The sequence below is a fragment of the Talpa occidentalis genome, unplaced genomic scaffold, assembly GCF_014898055.3.
Source record: "Talpa occidentalis isolate TD23 unplaced genomic scaffold, MPIMG_talOcc4v2.1 talOcc4.17, whole genome shotgun sequence".
Lineage (NCBI taxonomy): Eukaryota > Metazoa > Chordata > Mammalia > Eulipotyphla > Talpidae > Talpa > Talpa occidentalis.
Window position 1 is genome coordinate 57,486,395 of NW_023601754.1, and position 25,145 is coordinate 57,511,539.

The following is a 25,145-nucleotide window of genomic DNA, read 5'->3' on the forward strand; positions in this document are numbered from 1 at the left end:
GAAGTCTCGCCCCCAGCATTATTCTGAGGTTCTGGTGGTGAAGAGGCAAGCTGAGACCTGTCTTGGGCATGTGGGTGATTTCACTGACCCCCGACATGCCAGCTCTTCCAGAATCTTGACCTGAGCTTTCCACCAACCTTTGCCAGGGCAACTTCTTAAAAACAGGACGAGCTTGGGATATTCACTTCAGTCACCATCTCCCGAGGTTGTGATGCTGGGTGCCTGGGGTGTTGCGGCGGTGAGTCTGATAAGCTTAGGCGCCCCTTGGGCCCCCTCTGCCAACGTCCTGCCTCTTCCTGGTGGAGAAGGCGAGGAGGGCATCTGGGCACCGAGATGGCAAGAGAGACCCAGAGGTGTCACTGTGTGGCGCAGGAGTGCGAGCGGCAGGCGTGGGGGTGCACAGAGGCGAGACCACCGCGTCCCCGTCTTTGGGGCTGGAGGTTTTCACGCAGGGGAAAGATGCTCAATCACGAGCGCAGCAGCAGCAGCACAAGCATCAGTGTGAAGCGCTTCTGCGCGGAAGGGTTAGCGCAGTGGTCTCAGGGCAGCCTCTCACTCTGCCCTCCTTCACGGTTTGCCCCCTCCCTCCCAAGCCTGCTCTCTGCCTCACGCTGCTGCGCTCGCCTTCAAGCTAGAAATGGGAACCTCGGCCTGTTTCCCACTCGTGCTGCCGCCAGTCCCGTCACGTCTGCTCGGGAACACCTCACACAGGAAACCGTCTCCTGCTGGCGTCCTCACGGCTGGGTCCTCTCTCACCTGGATGACTCACCTGAGTCCACACGGGGCTCCCCACCTGCGCTCTGGCCCCAGCCCCAGCCACAGTCAGCTGCTGGGAACAGGAATCTGACTGTTGCTTCTACTCAGTGACGCCCAGCAGCACCGACAACAGCCACCACTACAGGCTCCGCGCCCCGTCTTGGCTTCTTTGAGCCCCTCTTGTCACCCCTTTCTTGCCGCTTGCCCTGTGGCCCATTCAGGCTCCCAGTCTTTCCTTCCTGGGTCAGCACCGTGGTTGGTCCTTATCCAAGCTCTGCTGTGTTTTGCAGGCTGAGTCCTTCTCGCCTGCAGACTCCAGCCTCTCAGGTCACTGCCCAGAGCGAAGCGGGTTCCAATCCTTGTCAACACCCTCTCTAGCTGGTCACGCCACTCAGGTCTTATTGGCGCATCTTGTTTATTGTCTGTCCCCCAGTGTCCTCGGCGCAGCCCCAGAAGGCGCTGATAAGTATTTGTTGAGCTAGTGACCAGGGAGGTGGAGAGGGCACACCTAGGGAGCACCGAGAGTTTGGGGAACACGATATTCAGGGGGTGCTCAGACACTGTCAAGGAGACTTGAGGGACAGGGTCTTGTCAGCAATTAAGAGAAGAGAAACACATCAGTTGGGGGTGCTTTAGGCTGCAGGTAACGGCATGTCTGTCCAGCGGGGGGTAGACAAGAGGGATTCTTTTTTCTTACTGTCAGCATGGTCAAAAGCCAAGTTCAGGGCCTCCCCGGTGGCGCAGCGGTTGAGCGCTGGGTTGCGAAGCTGCCCGCGGCCTCTGCAGCCGGTTCGATCCCCGGCTGCTCCCCGGCCACCAGAGGAGGGTCCCACATGGCGCGCAGACCTCTCCTGCCGCCCGCTGCTCCCCTCAGCAGTGTACTTCGGTCCTTCTGCCTGCTCTGCTCCCCGCTCTGGCTCTGGTGAATTCTCTCACCCTCCCACGCTTCTGACTGTACCCAGTGCATGTATAAACCAAACAAACAAACAATAAATAAATAAATAAATAAGACATGCCTCTAGAAAATTAAAAAAAAAAAAATCATTTAAAAAAAAAAAAAGCCAAGTTCAAGGTCAAGGCCACTAAGACCCTCTTGGTTTTGCCTCAGCTTCACATATCACATCCCTACATGACTGAGTTTACACAGGAAACAGCGAGCATGGAGTAGATGTTCTCCTCTCCTGCCTCCCCCTTATTGGTGGGGGTGGGGTGGGGGTGAGGTGGTGGGACAGTTGTCGTCCAGAGCCCCCACTGCAGCTCCTGCTGTGTCCCTGTCACAGGACACGTGCCAGCCTGCCTCCTGTAGACTAGCTGTGTGCCCATTTTGCTGAAAAGCTCTCTCCTGTCCTTGAACAGAGCTGGGTTCTGCCAGCTCAGAAGGGGAAGGAGAAAGCGAGGGTGATGCTGGCTAAGCACCTCGCACGAAGAAGAGTTCTCTCTGTTGGGTGAGCTGATGGGCCAGGAGGACTCTGATGAGACAGGAGGGCTGGTGGAAAGGGTGAGAGGAGGGAGGGGCACAGGAGGCAGACACGTGGGGTCTTTTCAGTTTGGGTGCAGACGTGGAGATGCTTCTCGGCTGGCTATGAGAAGCAGAGGAGGGAAGGTGGAGACTTGGAAGCAAATTGGAGTGGTGGATCTTGTGCCCCGAAAGAGCCATAGAGTTGGTGAGAGGCGAGGAGGGGCTGGAACAGGCTTCCTGAGGAACTCGGAGGCTTCTGAGACAAGGTAGCGGGCAGGACGGCAGGATGCCGCTCACATCCCCGCGCGTGGCAGTGGGCCTCAGTGAGAGAAGCCACGACTTTGACCTTCCCGCCCCCTTTGCCTTAACCTTTGGATATAGTTGACTCTTAAAAAAATCCCAACAGAGGGCCTCCCCTGGTGGTGCAGGCAGTTGAGCGCCGCGCTGTGAGGCTCTCTGCGGCCTCTGCAGCGCCGTTTCGATCCCGGCCGGCCGGCGAGGGTCCCACATGGCGCCGCCGACCTCTCCTGTCTCACCCGCTGCTCCCCTCAGCAGTGTGTTTCATCAGTCTGCCTATGTTCTTCCCTGCTCTGTCTCTGGTGAATCCTCTCGCCCTCCTGCACATCTGGCCTGTACCCCGGTTCTTGTATAAATAAATAAATAAATAAATCTAAAAAAAAAAAATCCCAACAGAAAGGCTGAGGACGAAGCCTACTCAGATGGACGACGGAGTTGGCATCGTAGGGTGGGGTGAGGCCAGCTCCGCGGCTCACGGGCTGAGGTCACTTACAGTGTGAGCCATGAGCCGCCGGGTCCTGCAGGGCACAGGGTGGAGGGAGGGGAGCCCTGAGTTGGGCAGAGAGGACTTGGGCTTCACCACTTCCAAGCTGTGGTTCATCACTACCCTCCAAGCCTGCGGCCCTCTCGGCGGAGGCTGGCCGGCAGCCACAGGCCTCCTCCCTCCTCTGCGCTCAGTTAGACACTGTGCTGGCCCCTGACTGGGAATTCAGGGAACCGTCTTCTGTTCCCTCCGCCGCCCTCTGTGGGGAGGCTGACCCTCCCGCCCAGTCTTCGGGTGACGTTTTCTTCTCCCTAAGCTCTGCTCCCTCGCTTCTGGCTTCTCTCCCCCTTGTTTTGGGGAAGGATGGTGGAGGCCCAGCTGGTAGGATGGGTGCCAAGCCTTTCTCCTTTATTTATTCCATTCGTAGCTATGGATGCGGCAAAAAAGCAAACAGAAGTCCGACTAGATCTATGAGCTCGATATTCCACGAGAGCGGAAGCCAGTGCCCACTTACGCAGGAGGCAGGGAGCAGGCGTCACAGCGCCGTGGGGAGCAGCTCCACAGAAAAAAGAAAGTTCTCAGCAGGAATGCTGGTGAGCTAACACGGCTCTGTGTGTCTTGCTCAGACCCTCCTTGATGTGCGTCTGGAGCTGATTTTTGGGGTGCCACCCCTCCAGTTCTCCAAGTTCTCCGCACTCGTCTCCTGGGTCATTGAGGGAGGCTGCGGTTTCTGAGGCTTGAGGAGCAGGACTATTTGGTTCCTTGCAAGCTGCTCCCCCTAGATCTGTCCTGCCTCTTTTTTTTTTTTTTTTAAGATTTATTTATTTATGCATACAAGAACAGTGGGGCGTGAGAGGATTCACCAGAGACAGAGTGCAGAGCAGAACAGGCAGACTAACCAAAATACACTGCTGAGGGGAGCAGTGGGCGAGACAGGAGAGGTCTGCTGCACCAAGTGGGTAGCTCCCCAGCTGGGGATTGAACTTGTGCTTCAGATGCTGAGGACAGCTCTGTGCTCAACCCCTTGCTCCACGAGGGAAGCCCTGTCCTGTCCTGCCTCTTGCGGGGGTCACCTGGACTCATCCTCTCTAAAATGGGATGGACGGAGCTTCTTTCTCATGGGGTGGCTTCAATGAGTTCTTATCTGTGAAGTGCCTGGGATCGTGTCCTGATGAAATCAGTTACTCGACAGACACACAGCATCTGGAGCTTGTCCCAGCTGGGCCTGGGGAGAATGAAGCCCAGGGTGTCTCTCCCTGACCTGGCATCTAGAACCTGGATGGGAGAAGATGAATAGAGAGCAGGGAGGCCCCTGCCCTCCCTGGGCAGGCGCTGAGGTCCCCAGGGCGGCAGCTGCTGGGAGGGGCCGTGTCAGCTGGCCCTGCCTAATCTCTCTGCAGCCCCTGCAGGGAGAAAGGAGAATCTGGTAATCATTGTGTGGTTGTTTCTGGTTTGCTTCTGCTTTCTAGATCCTCTTTTGAGAGAGAACAATGCCATGAACACGGCTCAGGCTTCCTGGCCCAGCACCCTCCCAGCAGTGGGGAGGCTGCCCGGGACAGTACAAAGAGCGGCTACTCCAAAGGCAGAGGGCCTCCGAGTCCCTTCCATCCCCTCCTTCCAGAACACTGGGGATGGTGTGGTTTGGTGGCTTGTTTGAACCCCCACCAATAGTTTGTTGTTACATCACAGGGACTTTGGCAAGCCCCCCGTTTTCTTTTAGGAGTTTTAGTTTTAAGCTTTCCCTGTTTGCCATGAAGGATAGTCATTGCTGTGCCACCAGGCTGGATTCCCTGGAGGACTAGCAGGAGGGGGCAGGGCGGGTCCTGGCCACGTGGTCTCAGTCCTGCTCACAGCCCAGCTCCTGGGAGGGACCCTCAGTACAGGACGGGGCTGGGGCTGCTTCTCCCCAGCCAGTGCCTCATCAGGCCATCTGGGGGCAGAAGGCCCAGGACTGTATCCAAGGAATGGGGTGGGGTTTCCTCATTCTTTTCTTTCTTCATACTTGACCTTGTACTTGTGGATTTCAGTGCATTTTATCAGCTTTTATGGGTTTCTCTTTCATCACCAGAAAGCAGAGTGAACCCACAAGCAAGTGGCCCAGTCCCTAAAGGGGCAGGCGGAGAGTGAGGGTGTTTGAGCGTGATTTTCCAGTGGTCGGATTTTATTGCAAAGGGCAGGTGTGAACCAGAAGACGGGGGCCCACCCAGCCTTGAGAGGGACTGGGGGCTCAGCTTCCTCGTGGTGTGGCTGTTGTCAGAACTACTGCTGGTACCACGCCTTTCGTGGGTTGCTTGCTTATTGGCTTTCTTGAAATAGATTTCTATATTTTAAAACCTGACACTGAATTGAACAGAAGCCAGCATGTCACTGCCCTGCCTGAAACCTGGCACTTTTCTAGCAAGCACCGAAACAAGCCCGTGACTACTGAAGTGGAACTATTGGTGCGTGTTGTGGCACTGAAACGTGACCACCTCCCAGTGCTCTGTCAAAGTCCTGGTGAGGTTTTTACACACAGGGGAGCCTCCATGAGCGTCTGATGGTGACGCTGGGGTGAGCTGGATGTTGGCAAGAGGTAAGGAGTAGTAGGGACCTCCCTGGTGGCGCAGGGGTTAGAGTCTCAGTGCTATTAAGCTATCACCAGCCGCTGTGGCCTGAGTTTGATCCCCAGCCAGGGAGGTGACCCACGTGGTGCAGCAGACCTCTCCTGTCTTCCCGCTGCTCCCCTCAGCAGTGTATTTTGGTGGATCTACCTGTTCTGCTCCCCACTCTGTCTGGTGAATCCTCTCACCCCTCACCTATGGTCTACACCCCAGTTCTTGTATGCATAAATAAATAAATCTTAAAAAAAAAGAGGTAAGGAGTAGGGCCATCTGTACTAGGTGACCCCACCTACAATCCTACGATGCTCCAGGGAGAGCCCCCGGCCCTTACCTCCCCCCCACACCCAGTGTTTCCAAGGCTTCCTGGGGCTCCCTCAGCATCTCCAGCAGGGGAAAGTGACTGCATCGCCTTCAGCGGGCTGGGTGACCCGGGACTGGTACAGGTGACCCTTGACCTGTGCCGGTCTGCCGACACACAGATTCCCTCACAGACAGTGTGACCTGCTCTATCCATAGCTACAGCACAAGATTGAAAGGTCTTTTCCTTATGACGTCTTTTCGCTGACTTGCTTTATTGACGTTATCCAGCTGTCTTCTGGTCCACAGCAGGCTACTAGCAGTGAAGTTTTGGGGGTGTCGAAAGTTACATGTGGATTGTTGACTGCACAGGGGCTTGGCACCCCTAACCTCCAAGTTGGTCAAGGGTCAACTGCATTTATAGGGTTGTCCAAAGCAATGTCTGGTGCACAGTAAGGTCCGTAACTTCCATCGTCACTTGGGAGGTTCTGGCTGAGGCTCGGCTGCCTGGGGGCCATCATCAGTCTGCTTGGAGCCTGCACCAGGACGGGCACTGCCTGCAGTTATCTCCCCATGGATCTCTGTTGCTTTCAGCTCCCATGGGACAGGAGGGTCAGGTGGCAACACCAGCATCTCCCTTCTGATTATAGCACTAGCCGCCTCAGCCGTCACCAGCCAGTTCCATTGTGGCAGGCGGCCATTTTATCCACCGGAGGCCTCGGGATGGGCCCCAGGGATGGACACCTGTGTCCTTGAGCGGGGTGAGGTGAGGGGGTCTATTTCTCCATTGGAACAGCCCCAGGTTGTTTTGGGAATGGAATTCAGGCCTTGGAGGGAGAAAGGAGCTGAGAGACAGCCCCAGGTTCCCCGTGGGACTGGAAATTCTGCCTCAGGCCCTGGAATTTTGACTTCCTGTTTGGCCTGGCACTTGTTCCCCCACATATTTGCCTCTCACACATCCCCTCCCTCCCCCTCTCAGATCCGTTTCCTCATCTGTGAAATGAGGGGGTTGCACTAGATCGGATCTAAGTCCCCTTTAAGCTGGAGAAAGCGATGATTCACCTCCCAGCCACCCCCTCACTTTTCCCTCAGGTCTCCTGATTGACAGAAGGAAGGTAGGGATGAAGCCAGAGGAATGGGGAGAGCTGTGTATCCTACAAAGAGCTGGACAGGACTTGCACTATAGAATTATCAGTCCAGAGTGTCTGAGGTCGAGAGTCGGGCTTTAGGAGAGGAGAAACAAGTGAAAAGATTCAGCAGGCAAATGCTTAACACATGCCCTATAGATGAGATAGTTGGCCAAATGACAAGGGAAGGGGAAATTTAGGGGGACTAGGAAATGCATGGGGAAGGGTTTATGAAGGGGTGCAGAAAGGACTGCTGGGACGGGGAAGGATGTGTTTGCAAAGGGATCATATCTGGGGGTCTTTGGGAAATCCCTCTCCGGGGCTGGCCATCTTTCCTTCCTGGTTCACTCTGGAAAAGACCACCCCCTACTGGGGGGCATTCTGTAGACTTTCAGCAAAGGAGCCACTCAGCGGCTGTCGAGGCCTCAATGTGGCCTTAGGTTAGCGGGCTGGGTGGTTCAAGGACAGGTGCATGTCATCTGAGCTGGTCATGATTCATTTTTCTAGGAGACCTTTGCTCTTCTTTGAATGACAAAGAATTGGTTGTCTTCTCTCTAGAGATCATATAAAGAGGAAAAGAAATCATCATAGAATGTCTTCATGACCTTGCTGTGGGCAAATTTTTCTAAAACAGAGCACAAAATGCACTGACCGTGGGAGAAAAATCAATAAATTAGATTTTATCAAAATCAAAAGGCTCTCTTCCCTGAAAGGCACCTTTAAAAATATGAAAAGGCCAGAGTCAAACTCAGGGAAGCCATGTACAATACCTATGACTGATGAAGTGTTCATTTCCAGAAGCCATGAAGGCCCACTTTAGATCCATAAGAAAAAGGCAATTGGCCCAATAAAAACAGAATAAAAGACTTAGTAGACTCAAAAGAGCACATCAGATGATCAACTGCGGAATCAACTGCAGAAAGGGCCTCTATGTCATGTCTCATCCGGAAACTGTGAATTCAGATCACAAGGAGACACTACCACCCTCTCACCAGAAAAGCTGAAATGAAGAGGTATAAGAAGACCAAGTGCCTCGTGAGATGTGAAGTCCTGGCAACGGTCATCCATTGCTGTGGGGAGTCTAGAAATGGAGTGCCCCTTTAGGAAGCTGTTTGTCAGGCTCTGTTAAAACTAAAGCTGGGCCCACTGTATCACTCAGTCAGTCTATAAGCTGTCATCTATACCCAAGAGATCTGAGTGAATGGGCCACAAAAAGATAAAGTTTCTGAGGCATTGTCTCCAAATTTGAAACACCCCAACCTCCCATCACAGATGGTTGAAGAAATAAATTGTGGTATATTCACAGCATGGAGTACTACACAGCAATGAAAAATGATATGCAGTTAAGTGCAATTCCTAGGCTGTTCAAGAGGAAGCAAAGCTATAGTTATATGCAGCAAGGGGATGGATTGAGAAGGTGCATGAAGGGGCCTTTTGGGGGTGTTAGAAATATTCTATCCAGAAACAGCTGAGTGGGGTGGAAGTTATATAAGTACAGATACATGAACAGATGCAAATGATTATCAAGCTGTCCATATAAGATGAGTGTCTTTTATGTACTTTGCTATGTAAATGTATGTTAAACTTTGATTTAAAAAAATGAAAAATACAGATTCTCACGTCCAAGTGAAGTTATATTGACAATAATATATTGAATACCCAATAGATTATTTTGCTTAATCCATCCACACCACCCTTGCAGCCAGCTATTAGTCTCATTTAACAGATGAGGAGACTGAGGCCTAGAGAGGCTTAACAGTTTGTCTGGACCTCACAGCTGGTGGGTGCTGTGGCTCCTTGGATTAGGATCTCTGGGTGACCCTGGGTGCTGCATCGACCTGTTCTGTTCTGCCCACCCCTCCTCCCAAGCTCAGAAGTCTCAATGTCCATTTCCTCAAAGGGAGCCCCCTCATATGTCCTGCTAGGGGTGCATCCTGATGGGAACATTTGAGGAATTCAAATCCCTGTACCTTCTTTTTTTTTTTTTAAATAGAGGCATGTTTTTATTTATTTATTTGTTTGTTTGTTTGTTTTGTTTATACATGCACTGGGTACAGTCAGAAGCGCGGGAGGGTGAGAGAATTCACCAGAGCCAGAGCGGGGAGCAGAGCAGGCAGAAGGACCGAAGTACACTGCTGAGGGGAGCAGTGGGCGGCAGGAGAGGTCTGCGCGCCATGTGGGACCCTCCTCTGGTGGCCGGGGAGCAGCCGGGGATCGAACCAGCGCCGCAGAGGCTGCGGGCAGCTTCGCAACCCAGCGCTCTACCGCTGCGCCACCGAGGAGGCCCCCCTGTACCTTCTTTAAGAAAAGGTGAAACATGGAATGGGGTGCCCTTCCCCTTAACCCACTGTTTCCATGAATTATTCCAATCAGAGCGGAGTCCATGGTTTCCTGCCCATGCTGTCTGTCCATCCTGACCTTGCGGAGGTGTCAATTCTCTGGGAATGAAAAGGAGAGGGACTCTAACAGGCAACACTGGGAACTGAGTCTGACCCTAGCCCTGCTAAACCCGAGGCTCTCAGGAAGTTATTTATGCAGGCCTTTGCTCCTTGTCCTCGCAAAGGGGGTGGTGTAGGCGCCCCACAGCCTCGCAGAGGCCCCTCAGCAGCGAGCCACAGCAGGTGGTAGGCAAGGGCAACGCAGTGTCGAAACGTTTGCTTTATCGGAGCCAGAGTCTTTCTAAGCCACTGGAAGAGGCTCAGCACCTCTAAACCACTGCATGCATATTTGGGGGAAAAAGTTACGCTAATGATTTCTCACGGAGCAGGGACCCTGAGCATGGGACAGATCTCAGTGCTTTAGTAGGGAGGGGAGGGAGGCCGCTGTCAGCTGGGCCGGTCACCAGGAGATGCTGTGCAGGTGCCTCTTCAAGAACGGGCAGGATTAAGTCCCAGAGACAGAATCAGGGAGGTCATTTTTTTTTTTTTTCTTGGTGGGGAAGGGAGCAGGACCTGGAGAACAAAAGTGGCGATTGGAGCGGTGAGCGGCCATTTTGGTTGGTGCCCGAGAGCTGTATGGGCACCGGGACGGTCAGGCTGGGAAGGAGGCTGGCTCCAGTGTGGGCCCACTAAGCACAGCGGCTCCCCTATAGGAAGAGAGTCCCCGGACATTCTGGAGTCTGGCAGGGGAGAGGGAGTGTAAGATGAAGGCGGGGTGCACAGACACTGTGGGAGGTGGAAGGGATGAGGCGGGTGGTGAGGAAGAGACACGCATACGGTGAGGTGGGGATGAGTCAGGTGGGTCTCAGGGTGAGGTGCTGGGGTGGAAAGGAAGGTGTGGGTAGACGGGGAGGGAATTCTCAGGAAGTTTTGGAGCCAATTTCTCAACTTTAGAAAGCAGAAAGAGGGAGGCGGGGACAACATCAGCTTGGAGAGGGTAATGAGAGGGGTTTCTGGAGGCTAAGACCAGAGGGGAGGAGCTCAGCCCTCTGGCTCCTCACCCCCTCAGCCTGCTATTTGGATGTTGTCAAGAACACACTGTCCCCTCTGGCCTCAGACGCGTCCAGGGCACCCAGAGGACAGACCTTGACTTTCCACGAGCTTCCTCTCCACCCTGGCGGCACAGGAGCCCACAGAAGGAGGCGTGGCGAGGCCCAAACAGCTGGGACACAGTAGATTCCAAATCAACCCCACCCTTAGGCAGGAGTTGGGTTAGAGGTTCCACCAAAGGGTGGGGAGGGACCCTTTTCCAGCCTGTGCTGATTCTGTGGCAAGAAGCAAAGAGTGTTTTGAATAAAAATCCCTTTGTTATTGTCATTCTACAGGGCTGTAGCAGAGGCCAGGAAGAAAACCGCCCCCTCTGAAGGTTGTTTTTGTGACTGTTCTTTGGAGCATTGTTCTCAAAATGGGAAATGACAGGTTGCGGTGCCAAAGGAAACAAACACCTGCAGTTAAAGGAACACCTTCCTCGAGGTGGCTGCCTGGACGCTGGCTGGCGGGAAATGCGTCTGCTCTTCTTCAGTCTAAGGGGATGCGGTGGGGGCTTTGTTTTAACCAGGGGTCTTTGGCAACGAGGGGGCTCAGGTGATTGTCCTTCACTTAGTTACTCAATAAACACCTATCAAGCATCGCCCCGTGTCCGTCCTGCTGGTTTTCCCCGTGGGCAGATGGCTTTCTGCTCGCTTTTTTTTTTTTTCCCCCAGTTTTCAGTCAATGCATTCATCTGGCTCCAAAGGATGAAGAATTAAGAGAACTGCAGCACACTATCCCTCCTCTCCTTTCTCTTTCATCCTTCCCTCTCTCCTTACTCAAAACCCCCCTCCCGTGCAGTTTTATGGAGACATAATTGACAGTAACATTGTGTTAGTTGAAGGTATACAACATAATGATCTGATTTGTGTATATTTTGCAAAGCTATCACTACGGTAAGTCTAGTTCACATCCACCAGCATACAAATTTCCCCCCTTGTGATAAGAACTTTTAAGATGGATTCTTTTTTTTTTTTTTAAAGATTTATTTATTTATTTATATAAGCACTGGGTACAGTCAGAAGCGCGGGAGGGTGAGAGAATTCACCAGAGCCAGAGTGGGGAACAGAACAGGCAGACTGACGAAATACACTGCTGAAGGGAGCAGCAGGCCTGGCAGGAGAGGTCTGTGCGCCATGTGGGACCCTTGCCGGTGGCCGGGGATCAAACCGATGCTGCAGAGGCTGTGGGCAGCTTTGCAGCCCAGAGTTCAACCGCTGCACCAACAGGGGAGGCCCAAGATGGATTCTTTTAGCAACTTCAAACACACAATTCAGAACTATTAATTGTAGTCGCCATGCTGTGCATTACAACCCCAGGATTTATTTATCTTATAGCTGGAAGTTTATACCTTTTAGCTCCCATCACCCATTTTCCACTCCCACACCCCACCTCTGGCAACCATGGTTGTATCCATGAGCTTGATGAGCTTGGTTATTATGCGTTTTTGAGTTTTTTGAGCTTCCACATATAACTGAAAGTCGTGGTATTCGCCTTTCTCTGTCTGACTTTTTTTTTACTCAACATACTATCTTCAATTCAAGGTCAGTCCATTTTGTGGCAAATGGCAGGATTTCCTTTTTCATGACTGAATAATATTCCAATATGTGTGTATATGTACATAATATACATATGTATGTATGTATGCACACATGCACGCACACACACACACACACCCATGATTTCTTTATCCAGTCATCCATCAGTCCACACCTTGGTTATTTCTGTATATTGGCTATTGTAAATAACGTTGTGAAGAACATGGGGTTGGAGGGGGAGGGGAGTAGGGGGGTGCATTTATTCTTTCGAATTAGTGTTTTGTCTTCTTTGGAAAAATATCAGAAGTGGAATTGTTGAATCATATGGTAGTTCTATTTAAAACTTTTTGAGGAACTGCCATGCTATTTTCCACAGTGGCTACACCAATTTACATTCCCACCAACAGTACATGAGGGTTCCCCTTTCTTCTCACCAACATTTATCCTCTTTTTGATAATAACTGTTCTAGCAGGCGTAAGGGAATATTTCCTGTGGTTTTGACTTGCGTTTCCCTGGTGATCAGCGAAACTGAGTATCTTTTCATGTACCTGTTCACCATCTGTATGTCTTCGTTGGAAAAATGTCTATTTGGATCTTCTGCCCTTTTTTTTGCAATTTGCAAATTTTTAAAATATATTTTGCATATTAACACTTTTGCAGATATATCATGGTTTGCAATTATATATTCTCCCATTCAGTGTGGTGTCTTCATTTGCTCAACTAAGGAAATCCTCAGCCTGTTCTCTCATTCTCCCTCCATCACTCTCTATTTCTTCTTTGTTAGCTGCGAATAAAAATTTTATTTGTGGGCCTCCCCGGTGGCGCAGCGGTTGAGCGCTGGGTTACGAAGCTGCGCTCAGCCTCTACATCGCCGGTTCGATCCCCGGCTGCTCCCCGGCCACCTGAGGAGGGTCCCACATGGCGCGCAGACCTCTCCTGCCGCCCGCTGCTCCCCTCAGCAGTGTACTTCAGTCCTTCTGTCTGCTCTGCTCCCCGCTCTGGCTCTGGTGAATTCTCTCACCCTCCCGCGCTTCTGACTGTACCCAGTGCATGTATAAACAAAACAAACAAAAAATAAAATAAATAAATAAAGCATGCCTCTAAAAAATAAAAAAAAAAGAAAAAAAATTTTATTTGTAATATATGAGTCAATACAATTTTTAGATATGATTTTTTCAAAGTTTCCAACCACTGGGATATACAGACTCTGAAATTCTCATTCTATAGTGTTAGACACCAGAAGATAATTTTGGATTATCTGGTTCATATTTGGTATTTACGCACACTGACCTAAGTGCAAAATAATTGGCTCTCGAACTGTATCAAGCTGAAAATGAATGCATTTCAGGTAGTTTTGTGGTTTAAAGAGAATCTAGGTACAGCAGCTGCTCTTATCTTTACCTGGAAGCCAGAAAGCTGTAGGAAGAATTGTGGCATGATGCACTTCCAACTTTCTGGAAGTTTGAAACTTAACTTTGGGTAGAACTTCATGCCCAAGAAACACCTGCTTTCTTCCAAAGGGCTGGCCAGAGAGATGGTGGGTCTTCTGCGGGAAGCAGGGTTATGTGGGGACCACGGGTTATTGATGTGGTCCCACCTGGAAGCAGAGAGATCAGTCAAGAAACTGCCAGGATCTACAACAGGTCTCATCCCCGCATCGGTCTCCATTTTTCACCACAAGCTCCAAAGCAGAGCCCTAGGGAGCGAGGGAGCAGCAGGGGCAGACTCACATTCCATTGTGGCTGTTCCTTTGACTGCCCGCATTTTCTCAGTGTTCTTTACTAAGTTGCAAGAGAATTAACATTCAGCCACACCTCCTGGGGTCTAGGTCCTAGAGAGGGACATAGACATGGGCAAAGTGCTGGCAGGGTCCAGGTCAGGGGTGCTGGGCAGAGAGAGGTCCTGGAGCCCAGGGCGTTAGAGGCAGGGTGGTAGAGCCACAGCTGATCCTGAAGAGCGTCAGATTTAGCAAACAAAAAATGCAGATTTAGTTGTTAATTAAATTATATTACTAGAATAGAATATAGAGTATAGAATTTGAATTAAATTAGAATTTTTAAAATTTAATTTATTTATTTTCTGATATCTTTGTTCATTTTGGGACAGTGTTTGATTTCCCCCCTCCTGTGTAGTCCCTGTAGTTCTCCCACCACCATGCCCCCATGATCCACCTCCCCTGTGCCCTGTGCTGTTCCCTCCCCTGTCCTGACCCCCCTCCCTCCCGTCCCCTGCTGGATGCCTCGGGTCCACAGTCAGCCTGCAAGTTTTGTTTTCTCCTGATCTTTTGTTCTATAGTAGAATTTTAGGTAAATAGTGATTTTTAAAAAATACAGATATGTCTTAAATTTGCACAGGTCTTGACAAAGGTGTTTTGGGGTTCAGGGGACTTGCCTGTACAAAGATGTGTGGGTGTGGAGAGCCTGGACTTGCTGCCAGTTTCAAATGTTTCTGTGTGTGGGCCTAGTAATGCTGGTAAGTGTGCCCGGAGGGGGGCTTCTGCGCCTGGAAGAGCCTCTGTTCGGGGCTAGTATCACCAGACTCCCCTTTGCTCCCCCTCTGTCCCCAGTCCCTCCTCTGTGGACCGTGCTCTTGGGGAACTATGAGAAGCGGGGGCAGTGTGTTCTTCCATGGCTTCTTCCTCCCCGGGACCCTCCTGCCTCCTTGGATCTGCTGCCCGTGTCTCCTCTTTGGCATCCCCCCCCCCCTTTCTGTTCTTCCAGCGGGATGCAGCACTTGGGCATAGACGCTGCTTACTATATAGCTGACACCCACATTCTAGTGTTGTGCCCTCAGGTCCCCCCCCACCCCATCTCCCTGGTGCAGTGGAGGCCGTGACTGAAATCCTCACCCCTGGTCAGAGACAACCTCTGGATCTGTCCCCCCTACCTGGCTCGCCCTGTCCGCTCTCTGGGAAGTTACTGTCCTAACTCAGAGGGTGACCTTCTTTCCATCGCAGCAGCCCCACTGGAGTCAGGCGCCTGAGAGGCCCAGCCCGTCTCCAAGGAGAGCCCTTAGCACGGATGAGGATTCTGGACTTTTCCCTGTAAGAGACCAGTAGCAGGGAAGGATGTGAACAAAACCCTGATAGGACTGATTTTTGTCAGTCATGGGGGGTGGATATTGTGGAAGGGGGCAAGTCTGGAATCCTAGGGGCCATTCTGAAGGCAGAGTAATGGTCTCCAAAGAAGCCTGCCACGCGCGTGCCCAGAGTTGCCGATGTGTGTAGGCCTCTGGGCTGCCAGGAGGTGAAGGCAGTGGTCAGCAGCAAAGAGGAGGCTGTTCTGGGTTGCTGGGCTCCCCGACCTTCACAGGGTGTGTCTGTGTGGAAGAGGGAGCCAGAGAACTGGAGGCTGCCTTTCAGACTTTGAAGACAGGGGGAGGGGCCAGGCGCCCAGAAATGAAGATGGCCTCTAGGAATGGAAAAGGGGAGGAAATGCGCTCCCCTAGCCCCCCAGAGGGAGCAGAGTGGCTGACACTGGGTGTTAGCCCCGTGAGGCCATTTCCAATGTCTACCTCCAGGGCCCTGAGGTGACCAACCCTGGGGTCCTTTTCAAAGCCAGAGAGGTTGTAGTCCTTTGTACAGCGGCTGCAGGAGACAGTTTCCAGACGGCAACAGCTTCCAGGCGGCGAAGGCGTGGTGTTGGCACCTGGGTGGAGAGCTGGGGCCACATTCTAGGCCAGACTCAGCAGCTGACCAGGTGCTGAGGGTCAGTGTCAGGAGAGGCTGTGCCTCCCATTCTCTCTTCGGGGGGCATCCACCCAACTCTCCATCCACCCTGATGTAGGGCTGAGGGGTCACCTGCTCCTGTCAGCAGGAGCCTGAGAGGAAATGTTGAAGGACTCTGTGGCCACATGCCCTGCGTGCCCAGGACGACTGCAGAGCTTTATGAATGCACTCGGCCTTTGCCACAGGCCAGGCATCCCTTCCCTGGGCGGGCAGTGAAGCCGGATGCTCGGCCCCAGGTTTCTCCATCTTGACCCTGGAGGCTGAGCACGCTTATCTGAATCTATTTTCGGTGTTCTTTTTGCAGGTACTATCGTTTTATGATCTTAATTAGCTCACGGAACTTTGTTGAATGGCCGAGGGCAGGTGACTCACCTTCACAATGTCCATGTCCTGGCTGATGAGCTCTGTAAGCGCTGGGGGGAATGGCCCCTAATTACATGGTTCAGAACCCACTGTTTATGCAGCTCCAGCATCACCAACCCAGGGCTCTTTCATCCTCTCTCTGAAGCCATTTCTGTGCCGTCATCATCCTGTGGTGGATGACAGCCCACAGGTCCCTTGGTGCTCACAAACAGCATACCTTGCATTTGCCATAAACTAGACACAGTTTGATCTACAACATCTTGATAAAGTCAATGAGGGCTGGTCTTGCTTCCTCTTCCTGCCTTGTGAGTCATTTGTAGATATTTCTGCCAGGCTGCCCTAGGCCTGCTCACATGTTTAGGGTGTAAAACTTTAGCTTTGCTGCTGCTCTGTGCAGCCACGCACTCCACCCGCCCTCGCTTTTAAAAAAAAAAAAAAAATATTTTTGCACAGAAGAGCTGGGGTGTAGGCCAGAGGTGTGGGGGGGTGAGAGGATTCACCAGAGACAGAGTGGGGAGCAGAACAGGCAGACTGACTGAAATACACTGCTGAGGGGAGCAGCGAGCGAGCCAGGAGAAGTCTGCTGCGCCATGTGGGTCAGCTCCCTGGCAGGGGATTGAGCTCAGGCCGCAGTGGCTGGAGATAGCTTGATAATGCTGAGACTCTAACCCCTGCACCACCAGGAAGGCCCAGCCCTTGGCTCTTGCAGCGTGAAGGCAGGGTCTGAGAGCTGTATTCCTTTTTGGCATCTTTCAGGAGTCAAGTTTGTTTGGGTTGCAGGTCGGGGAGGCAACACTTTTCAAAGAAAATTTTCACCTTTATTCTCAGTTCTGTTGACCATGTGGTGAGAGGAGGTGAGTCCCCCACCCATCCCTGTCCCCCGGGGACTCCTCCGATGCTGAAACTATCAATACAGAAACTGATATAGTGGTAAAAACTGATATAGTGGTTAAAAAAAAAAAATCTTGTTTTAATCACTCTCTTTCTCTCTCTGCTTTGTTGAGATACAGCTTGAGTTTTTTCCTGTTACAGCTAGTTGGTGCCTTCAGTGTGACAAGCTTACATAGTCACACACTGGCCTCCTGGGTTTAGACTCTCTCACATTCATAGTGAAAACTTATATACTGATTATATAAGTTTACATGATGCAGGAGTGGACAAACTTTTTCCTCCTCCTCCTTCAAATGTAAAACCCAGTGTTAGCTTGAGCTCTGTTCAAAAATAGGTTGGTGGGGGGGACTCCTTGGTGGCACAAGGGGTTGAGGTGCAGCACTGTGAAGCTATGGGCAGCCACTGCAGCACGAGTTCGATCCCCGGCCAGGGAGCTACCCACATGGTGCAGCAGACCTCTCCTGTCTTGCCCGCTGCTCCCCTCAGCAGTGTATTTCAGTCAGTCTGCCTGTTCTGCTCCCCACTCTGTCTCTGGTGAATCCTCTCACCACCTGTACCTCTGGCCTGTGCCCCAGCTCTTGTATGCATAAATAAATAGATCTAAAAAAAAAAACAATAATAAAAAAAAAAACCCAAAAATAGATCAGGGCCTGAACTGGGCCTATTTGGCGCATCTGCAGACCCGAGTTCCAATGTCAGGCTGGGCTCAGGCAGAGGGAGGACAGATGAAACCTCAGCCACGGTGCCTGTTTCTCTAACGTCCCTCTACTTCCTGGCTCTGTGTGCTCTCTGAGGTTGTGATCAGGCAATCAGCTTTTTTTTTTTTTTTTTTAAAGATTTATTTATTTATTTATATAAGCACTGGGTAAAGTCAGAAGTGCGGGAGGGTGAGAGAATTCACCAGAGCCAGAGCGGGGAACTGAACAGGCAGACTGATGAAATACACTGCTGAGGGGAGCAGTGGGCGGCAGGAGAGGTCTGCGCGCCGTGTGGGACCCTTGCCCGGCGGTCAGGGATCGAACCGATGCCGCAGAGGCTGCGGGCAGCTTCGCAACCCAGTGCTCAACCTCTGCGCTACTGGGGAGGCCCTGATCGACTCTTTTTTTAAGCATGATGCACATTTTTGCCTGTTGACAGCTCACATTTTTGCAGGACACCTTCCTCTGCCCCCATGGGGCCGGTACCCGTTGCGATATGATTGCATTTCCTTTCATCTCCAAGTAGGCGTGTTGCGCTAGCCCTGGGTAAATATTTCCTGACTGTGAGTAGGTCATTAAAATTCTGAAACTTTTATGGCCCTGGATGCTTATCCCTTCGAATACTTACCTGGACGGCTCACTGGAAGTAAAGGTATGTGAGCTAATGATGACCTAGAAGCAGAAGGACCCAGGGTGTCAGCACTGAGGGTGACGGCAGGGTTGGTAGGCAGGAGGTCCCCCCTCTGCCAAGGCCCCACCCTCCTCAGAGAATCTCTTTTGGAATCGCCAGCCCCCGACTTGCTCTGGAATGCTTACGATGGCAGGCTGGGCACTCCTGTGGCTGACAATGGAGGGCAGGGCGGGTGGCTTTAGGTGGTGCCTGCTGGAGTCTGAGGTGGGTGGATATTTCTTGGTTTATTGGCTCAGGAGATTCCTGCATCTGGAATCCCACTCTTTATAGATCAGGGTTTGGGGCCTGGGCTCTGGAATTTGGGTTGTGTCAGGAATGACTGAGAAATGGACAAACACTGCCGGTGAGTCAACAATCAATAAAGGCAGCTATCAGTGTGTGCTGTCTGCCTCGGGAGACTTTAACACTTGGGCGGGCTGAGGTCAAAGGCCAGCTCATCAGTGCCCCTTGGCCCTGTCTACCTTGGGGGACAGGCTCCAGACTGTCCACCTGGCCTTTGGAATGTGCGGGGAATGGAATCATGACTGATTCCAAAAGGGCTGAGACATCACTGGCCATGCAGCAACTCGGTTTGTGTGACTGTCCGTCTGATGAACAAACCTTCCAAGATCAAATCTAAAAATTCTGTAGTAGGGCCTATAGTAGGGCCCCTTGTGGTGGCACAAGGGGTTAAGCACAGCACCATGAAGCTATCTTCAGCCTCTGCAGCACAAGCTCGGTCGCCGGTGGGCCAAGGAGCTACCCACATGGCGCAGCAGACCTCTCCTGTCTCCCCACTGCTCCCCTCAGCATTGTGTTTCAGTCTGCCTGTTCTGTTCCCCACTCTGTCTCTGGTGAATCCTCTCACCACCCCATACCTCCGGCCTGTACCGCAGCTCTTGTATGCATAAGGCATAAGTAAATAAATCTTTAAAAAATAAAAATAAAATAAAAATTCTTTAGTAATCAAAAATCCTTAGAAAGGAGCTGCGTTTTCTCTGCCCGCAGCGAGCCCTGCGCAGCCTTGGGCGACACCGCCCCCTAGTGGCCGCCTCGGCGCCTCGGCCCCACCCGAAGCCCCGACCTTGGAAAACGCGGACCCAGGCGGTTTCTTTCTCCCTTTTCAGTCGCTGCCGTTGGTGCCCTCTGCCGATGCCCCTTCCATTCCTGCCTGGCCTCTGCACGCCCTCTACTTCCATTCAGCTTCTGGGGAGACCAGCTGCCACGGGCAGAGGGTGTTTGGGGTTTTTATGGACGTCAGGGATGCATCTTTCTGATGAATTCTGTTCTTGGCCCGTTTTGTTCTGGGGCGATTTAAAAAACCAATCAGCCATGCTTGCTGAACAGCTGAGGCTGTGTGGCCTGTCCAGAGGCCCCGAGGCCGGAAAGGGTTTGGTTACTTTAAAAAAGCAGCTGATGTCCAAGGAAGTTGGGGTTGGGGGGGTGGGGGGTGGTGGGGGTGGGAGGTGGGGAGGGGGGAGGGCAGCCGGGGTGGGGGGTTGAACAGAGTGAATGGGTGAAGGAGAGGTGGGTGGAGGTGACAGGCAGCGATGGGCTCCTGTAATTTGAATTTTATGATGACAGGAAGCTTTGAAGGATTTTTTTGGGGGGCAGGAGTAATGGAGGGGGTTTTATAAGCTGAAAGTTACTTTGGGCGTTGTGTGGAGAAAGGGCTGCAGGGGCTGCGGTCAGCGTTGCGAGCTGGTTAGGAGGACCCTGGGGTGTGCGGGTGAGGGCTGGGTGTGTGACCAGCCGCCCTGTGGACAGAGATGATTTCCCACAGGTGCTTTGGAGCTAGACTGGCTTGGCTGGAGGTGCTGGAGAGCGAGGCCCCTATCCTGGGGGAGCAGACAGGGAAGGCTGGAGACAGAATTTCCTGAGATTAGAAACAGAGGAGGTTCTGCTGGACGGTGCAGTTTGAGATGTGGATTGGGGTGAGGGCCTAAGAGGGGAGCCCCTGCTGTCACCTCTAGGTGACAAGGCTGGAGGAAAGGGACGTCACACAGCTTTGGAGTCTTCTCCTGGGGCCTAAGGTCAGGGCGCGGGTGCTGGGGTCTCTGCGCATCTGCCTGGGCTTCCTTTTGCTGGTCCCTCTGCCCTCTGGCCCCCCGCTCCCCCGCCGCCGCCCCCCAGGCTGGCTCCTCTCACTCCTCCAGACTCTGCTGGGAGGCCGGGTCTCCTCAGCTGAAGTTGGTCTGGCCACGTGTTCCTTTTGCAGCGTGGGACACTTTTATCCACCTAACTGTTTACTTGTTTGGAGGGAGCGGAGGTCTCCCTGCTAGGTTGCCAGCTCCTGCTTGGCGAGCCTGTTTTATCTGCTCTCGGTGGGGTCAGGCACAGGGGAAGTGCTCAGACACTTTTGCTGGGCTAAGAACTCTACCCCTGGATTCCCACACAGGGATTCATTTCACGCCTGAAGTCTCTTTCACGCAGAACAGGGGAACAGGGGTTTCAGTTTTTTGGATTCTCTCTTTGCAGGAAAGTTGGGAGGGCAGGGACTCTGCAGGGGCTTGTTTCTTTGATGTGAATGGCCATTTTGACATGTAGACCCTTCAGTTTCAGCCCAGAAATGGGATGTCCTGGTGATGGGGGTGGAGGAAAAGGCTAGAAAATGTGTAAGTGGGAGGCAGGGAGGGGGTCGCTGTTTTCCAGTCCCTTTACAAAATAGTTTGACACTAATTTCATGTGGCAAATACAACGTGGGTAGGAAATGTACCCTACCATCTCTGGGGACTCCCCTCAGGGTCCCTCACCCCTCAAAGTCACCCCCAAACACCCTGGGTTCCTGATCAAGGAATCAAGTCTATTCTTCCCCCAGCCTTTGTTCCCTGAGTTTTTTATAGGAACCCCCTTCTTTCCCTGGGAGGTGGCATCGTCAGGTGCTGGCTGGGATTCAAGGGACTGCCACACAGGTCCACCCAGTGGCTAGCAAGTCCCTACTGCCCTGTCAAATGGCTCGAAACACCCACCATTTATCTTTGGGACATGGAACCCTCTGGAAACCTCCCGTTTTGCTTGTAGGTACGTTTGGGTAACGGAACCACCTGATATACTTTCTTTTTTTTTTCTTAAGGGCAGGATTCCAAAGGGACTGGAACAAACAATAGTTCATTCTGTCACTGAGTGACAGGGGCTAGGGTCCCCCTCCCGGCCGGGGTGAGCAGGCCCTGGGCCTGGCTGTTGGGCTCGGCTCTCCTGCCAGCAGTGGCCAGCAGTGGCGGCCCTTCTCTCGCAGGCAGGTCAGTAAAAAGCACGCAGGGCACGCGGAGCTGAGATGCTTGCACTTTATTGAAGGGAGCGGGGCTGGGTGGGTGAGGCCGAGGGAAGGGGGCGTCCGGGAAAAGGCAGGGGCGTCAGCAGCTGGACATCTTCAGCCTCTACATCCTAAGCACACTGTGGGCTTGTCACTATCTTGTCCTAAAACAAACAAGCAAACAAACAAGTCAGTGCTGCGTGTACTACCTCAGCTGGAGGGGCGATGCCACGCGGCGCCTTCATGGCAGCTGTGATCCCAGGGTCCCCGAGGAGCCCAGGGGAGCAGAGGAGATGCAAGACAGCTGCCCGTGGTGACTCGTATCGTGACTCCTCCCTTGGGATTAGAAAAGGGTCCCCAAAGGGGCGGGCATGGCATGGGGACGTTGGGGAGCCCCTGCTCTGCTGCCGGGCAAGGGCCAGTACCATGGTCTTCCTGATGCCTTCCTTGGTCTTTGGGGAAAGGGTGTCCACCAGGGCCTTCAGCTGGGAACACGAGCTTTTCATGTCTTCGGTAGGTTTGAAGATTTCCAGGGAAGCCATATAGCTGGCGGGCGAGCCATCGAAGAGGGCTTGAAGGGCTCCCAGGAAGCTCGGGCAGATCTCTGCAGAAGCTGGGGCATGGAAGAGAACATGCGTGTGTCCAGGCCCTTGTCCAAGCTGGCCCAGCTCTCAGCAGCTGCCTGTCAGCAGCAGATAGCAACCGTGCTGGGATGGGCAGCCGTGCGGCCGGCCGTAGGCCACACTGCGGGCTCCCTGGCATGGAGGGTGCTGTCTGGGCGGCAGCCAGCTATGTGGCTTGCCTGGCCTTCTGAGCATGGATCACTCGCCAGGCTGGGGTTTGGGGGTGTTATTTGTCTTCTTCCCATTAGCGTTCTAAGCAGGTACTGATGGCAGGGGCTGGGGACCTGATTTTAATGCAGGGTGGATCTGGGGAGGGGCATGGAGGGGTTTGACTCCCACCAGAAAGCGGCCTCTCGCCGGTGGCTGTCATGGTTCCACTTGTCATTGGCCCATGTGGCTCTGGCTGGAAGGAGCATTTGACCAGCCAAGCAGGAACCCCCAGGCTGACCCAGAAGAGGGGAGCACTGAGCGTGCTGGGCCCGTGGCAGACAGATCGGCATGTTCCCTTCGCCTGCCCTGCTCAGCTGCCTGCCCCCGGGACACTGGGAGTCCCTGCTTCCTACTTCCTGCCTTGTCGCTGAACCTCGACTCCCCTGTTCCTGAATTCTCTGCCTTGTATGTAGAGTCTGCCTCTCTGTGTTATTCCAATCATATGTGCATACAGACACCCAGATTCACCCCTAAACATACCGGGATCTCATCTTGCTGAGAACTTCTAATAAATGCCCAGAAACGATGTTATGTCTCTTGAAAATCAAACCTCTCTGCACAACAGCTGCTCCCACTGCCTCTTGATTATCTCACCCCACCCTCGAGCGGGACCCTAAAACTTACCTCCTTGGACACTAATGAAACCTTTAAAGTGAGCTAATTGGAATTTGTTAACAGGTGTATTTTAAAAGGAACACAAGAAGCTACACAGAGTGAAAAACAGGGAACACAAACCCTAGAAGATCAGGGCCGTGGAGGGGTGACCCTCCCTTCCTTCTCCCTCCCTCGGGTCCCCCCTTCCTTGGTCTCAGTGACACCTACCGAGGTTCCTAACCTTTTTTTGCAAAGGACGACAATGTTTAGAAAGGCTGCTCGGGGTTGGCAGCTTCCCAAAGGGAAGGTCCTGCTCTGCCCACAGTGGGGAGCTTGGGCTGGGTTTCTTTGAGGCCACGCAGTCCCTTTGGCTGCCAGGGTGGGGAGGAGACCTCAAGCCTGGAGGTCTGTGGGGTCTGCCCAGACTGGGCTGTGCGGGACGCATTGTGCCTTTCGGGTCCTCATGGGACACACGTCACCTTTCTGGGGTCTCCTCCCTCCCTCTCTCCAGGCTACCCTGTCCCCTGGGATTCTGATGTTGTTGGATATGGAAGATGGGATCCCCTACAGGTTGCCTCACACCCACACACTCCCCCCAAATTCCCAAGATGGGCTTGTCCACCGACCAGCTTCCTGCTGGGAGCTAGCACCCCACTCCTGAGCAGAGCAGAGCAGAGCAGAGCAGAGCAGAGCAGGGAGCATCCCTGAGCCCGCTCTGTGGAGGGGGTTCCCGGGCACTCACTGGGGCTGCAGCAGAGAGCCAGGGTGACCAGCGCGAGGATGGTGGCGAGCTTCATGGTGGAGGGAGGCTGCGTGGCTCTGGCCTGGTCTCCGGAGCGGGTGGATGGTGTGGTGAGATGTGCCCACCGGGTGACTTCTTATATGCTAGCTGCAGGCTGCACCTGGGAATGGGGGCAGGGTGTGAACTCCGTTTCGGGGAGCACATTGTTTACTTGGGCATTGACTTGGTGGAAAAAGTAAATACTCTCTTTTCTCAACCCAGTTTGTCCCCACTGAAGCTGAGCTCACACAATGGGCACTCGAGGGGAGTGGGGACATCGAGTGGGGACACAGAGTTCTGTGGGAAGGCAGCAAGGGCTCCTGAGTCAGAGGGCATGGAGACCTGGCTGCCGCTGCGCTGTCTTTGAACTGGACAAGCGGGGAAGCTGGGGAACACAGAAGCAATTGTACGCCCCAGAAGGCCCATAACCGCCCCCCCCCCCCCCGGGCTCATCGCCCACGTGAAACCAGCCCGAGCTCCCTCTCAAGTGGCAGGGACAGGACCAGGTATGGTCCTGCTCTGCCCACCTCTGAAGACAACTGGACCTCAAGTTTTCAGGGTCCTGTGGTCTAGAGCACCCGCTGTGGTCAGACTTGGGGAGACCCCAGGGCTGAAGCATGTTGGCAGATGAACTTCCCTGGAATGTCCCTGAGAAACGCACGCCTGAAGAGGGCTGGAGAATGTGGCTCCAAACTTCCCCGCACCTGCTCCCGGGTCCTGTCTTCCGGATGGTCAAGGGCACCTGTGTCCTTACCTCGCTTGAGCTCGTTCTGGCCTCCACCCCCTTGATTCTCCTTCCTGAGCTGTTCTCTCTCCTGCGCGCCCACGGCCCAGTGCGTTCCGGTTTCCCTCCCCTGCCCACCTTGTCTGTTCTCTCGCTGCGCCACGTGTGGCACAACCTGGGCCTTACAGCCCCGGGCCTGGAATGGCCTCCACGTCTCCCAGCTTGTCCTCTGCAACATCCTCTCATAGGCCATCAGATTTAGCTTTCTAACCCCCACGGATGAGATCATTTTCCTTCTCCAAACCTTTCAGATCTTTCTTATGCAGACGGGAAAATTCAGTTTTACAGAAAATGCAATTTACCAGGCCTTTGTTTACTGGCCTCTGCTGAGCATTTGATCTCATTCCTCCACTCCCCTACGCGGAGACTTAGCCTGTGTTAGTGTTTGTGGATTTGGGAACATTCATGTTTTTCTTCATGCCTTTCCATTTTTTGCACAAACTGAGCTTCATACCTGGGTACACATTTCCTGTCTTGCCTACTTCTCCAAACACTGTGCTCAATATTCAGTCCAATATTCATTCA

At 53.0% G+C, this 25,145-nt stretch overlaps 1 protein-coding gene across 1 annotated transcript; it reads right to left on the reverse strand.

The window, feature by feature from the left end:
* Positions 1-467: 467 nt before the first annotated feature.
* Positions 468-23,852, reverse strand: SCGB1A1 (secretoglobin family 1A member 1). The gene is made up of 3 exons (XM_054697552.1): positions 23,798-23,852; positions 22,054-22,241; positions 468-512 (listed from the first exon to the last, which is right to left on the reverse strand). The coding sequence occupies exons 1-3, from the start codon at positions 23,850-23,852 to the stop codon at positions 468-470; spliced, it is 288 nt and encodes a 95-aa protein (XP_054553527.1).
* Positions 23,853-25,145: the final 1,293 nt, after the last annotated feature.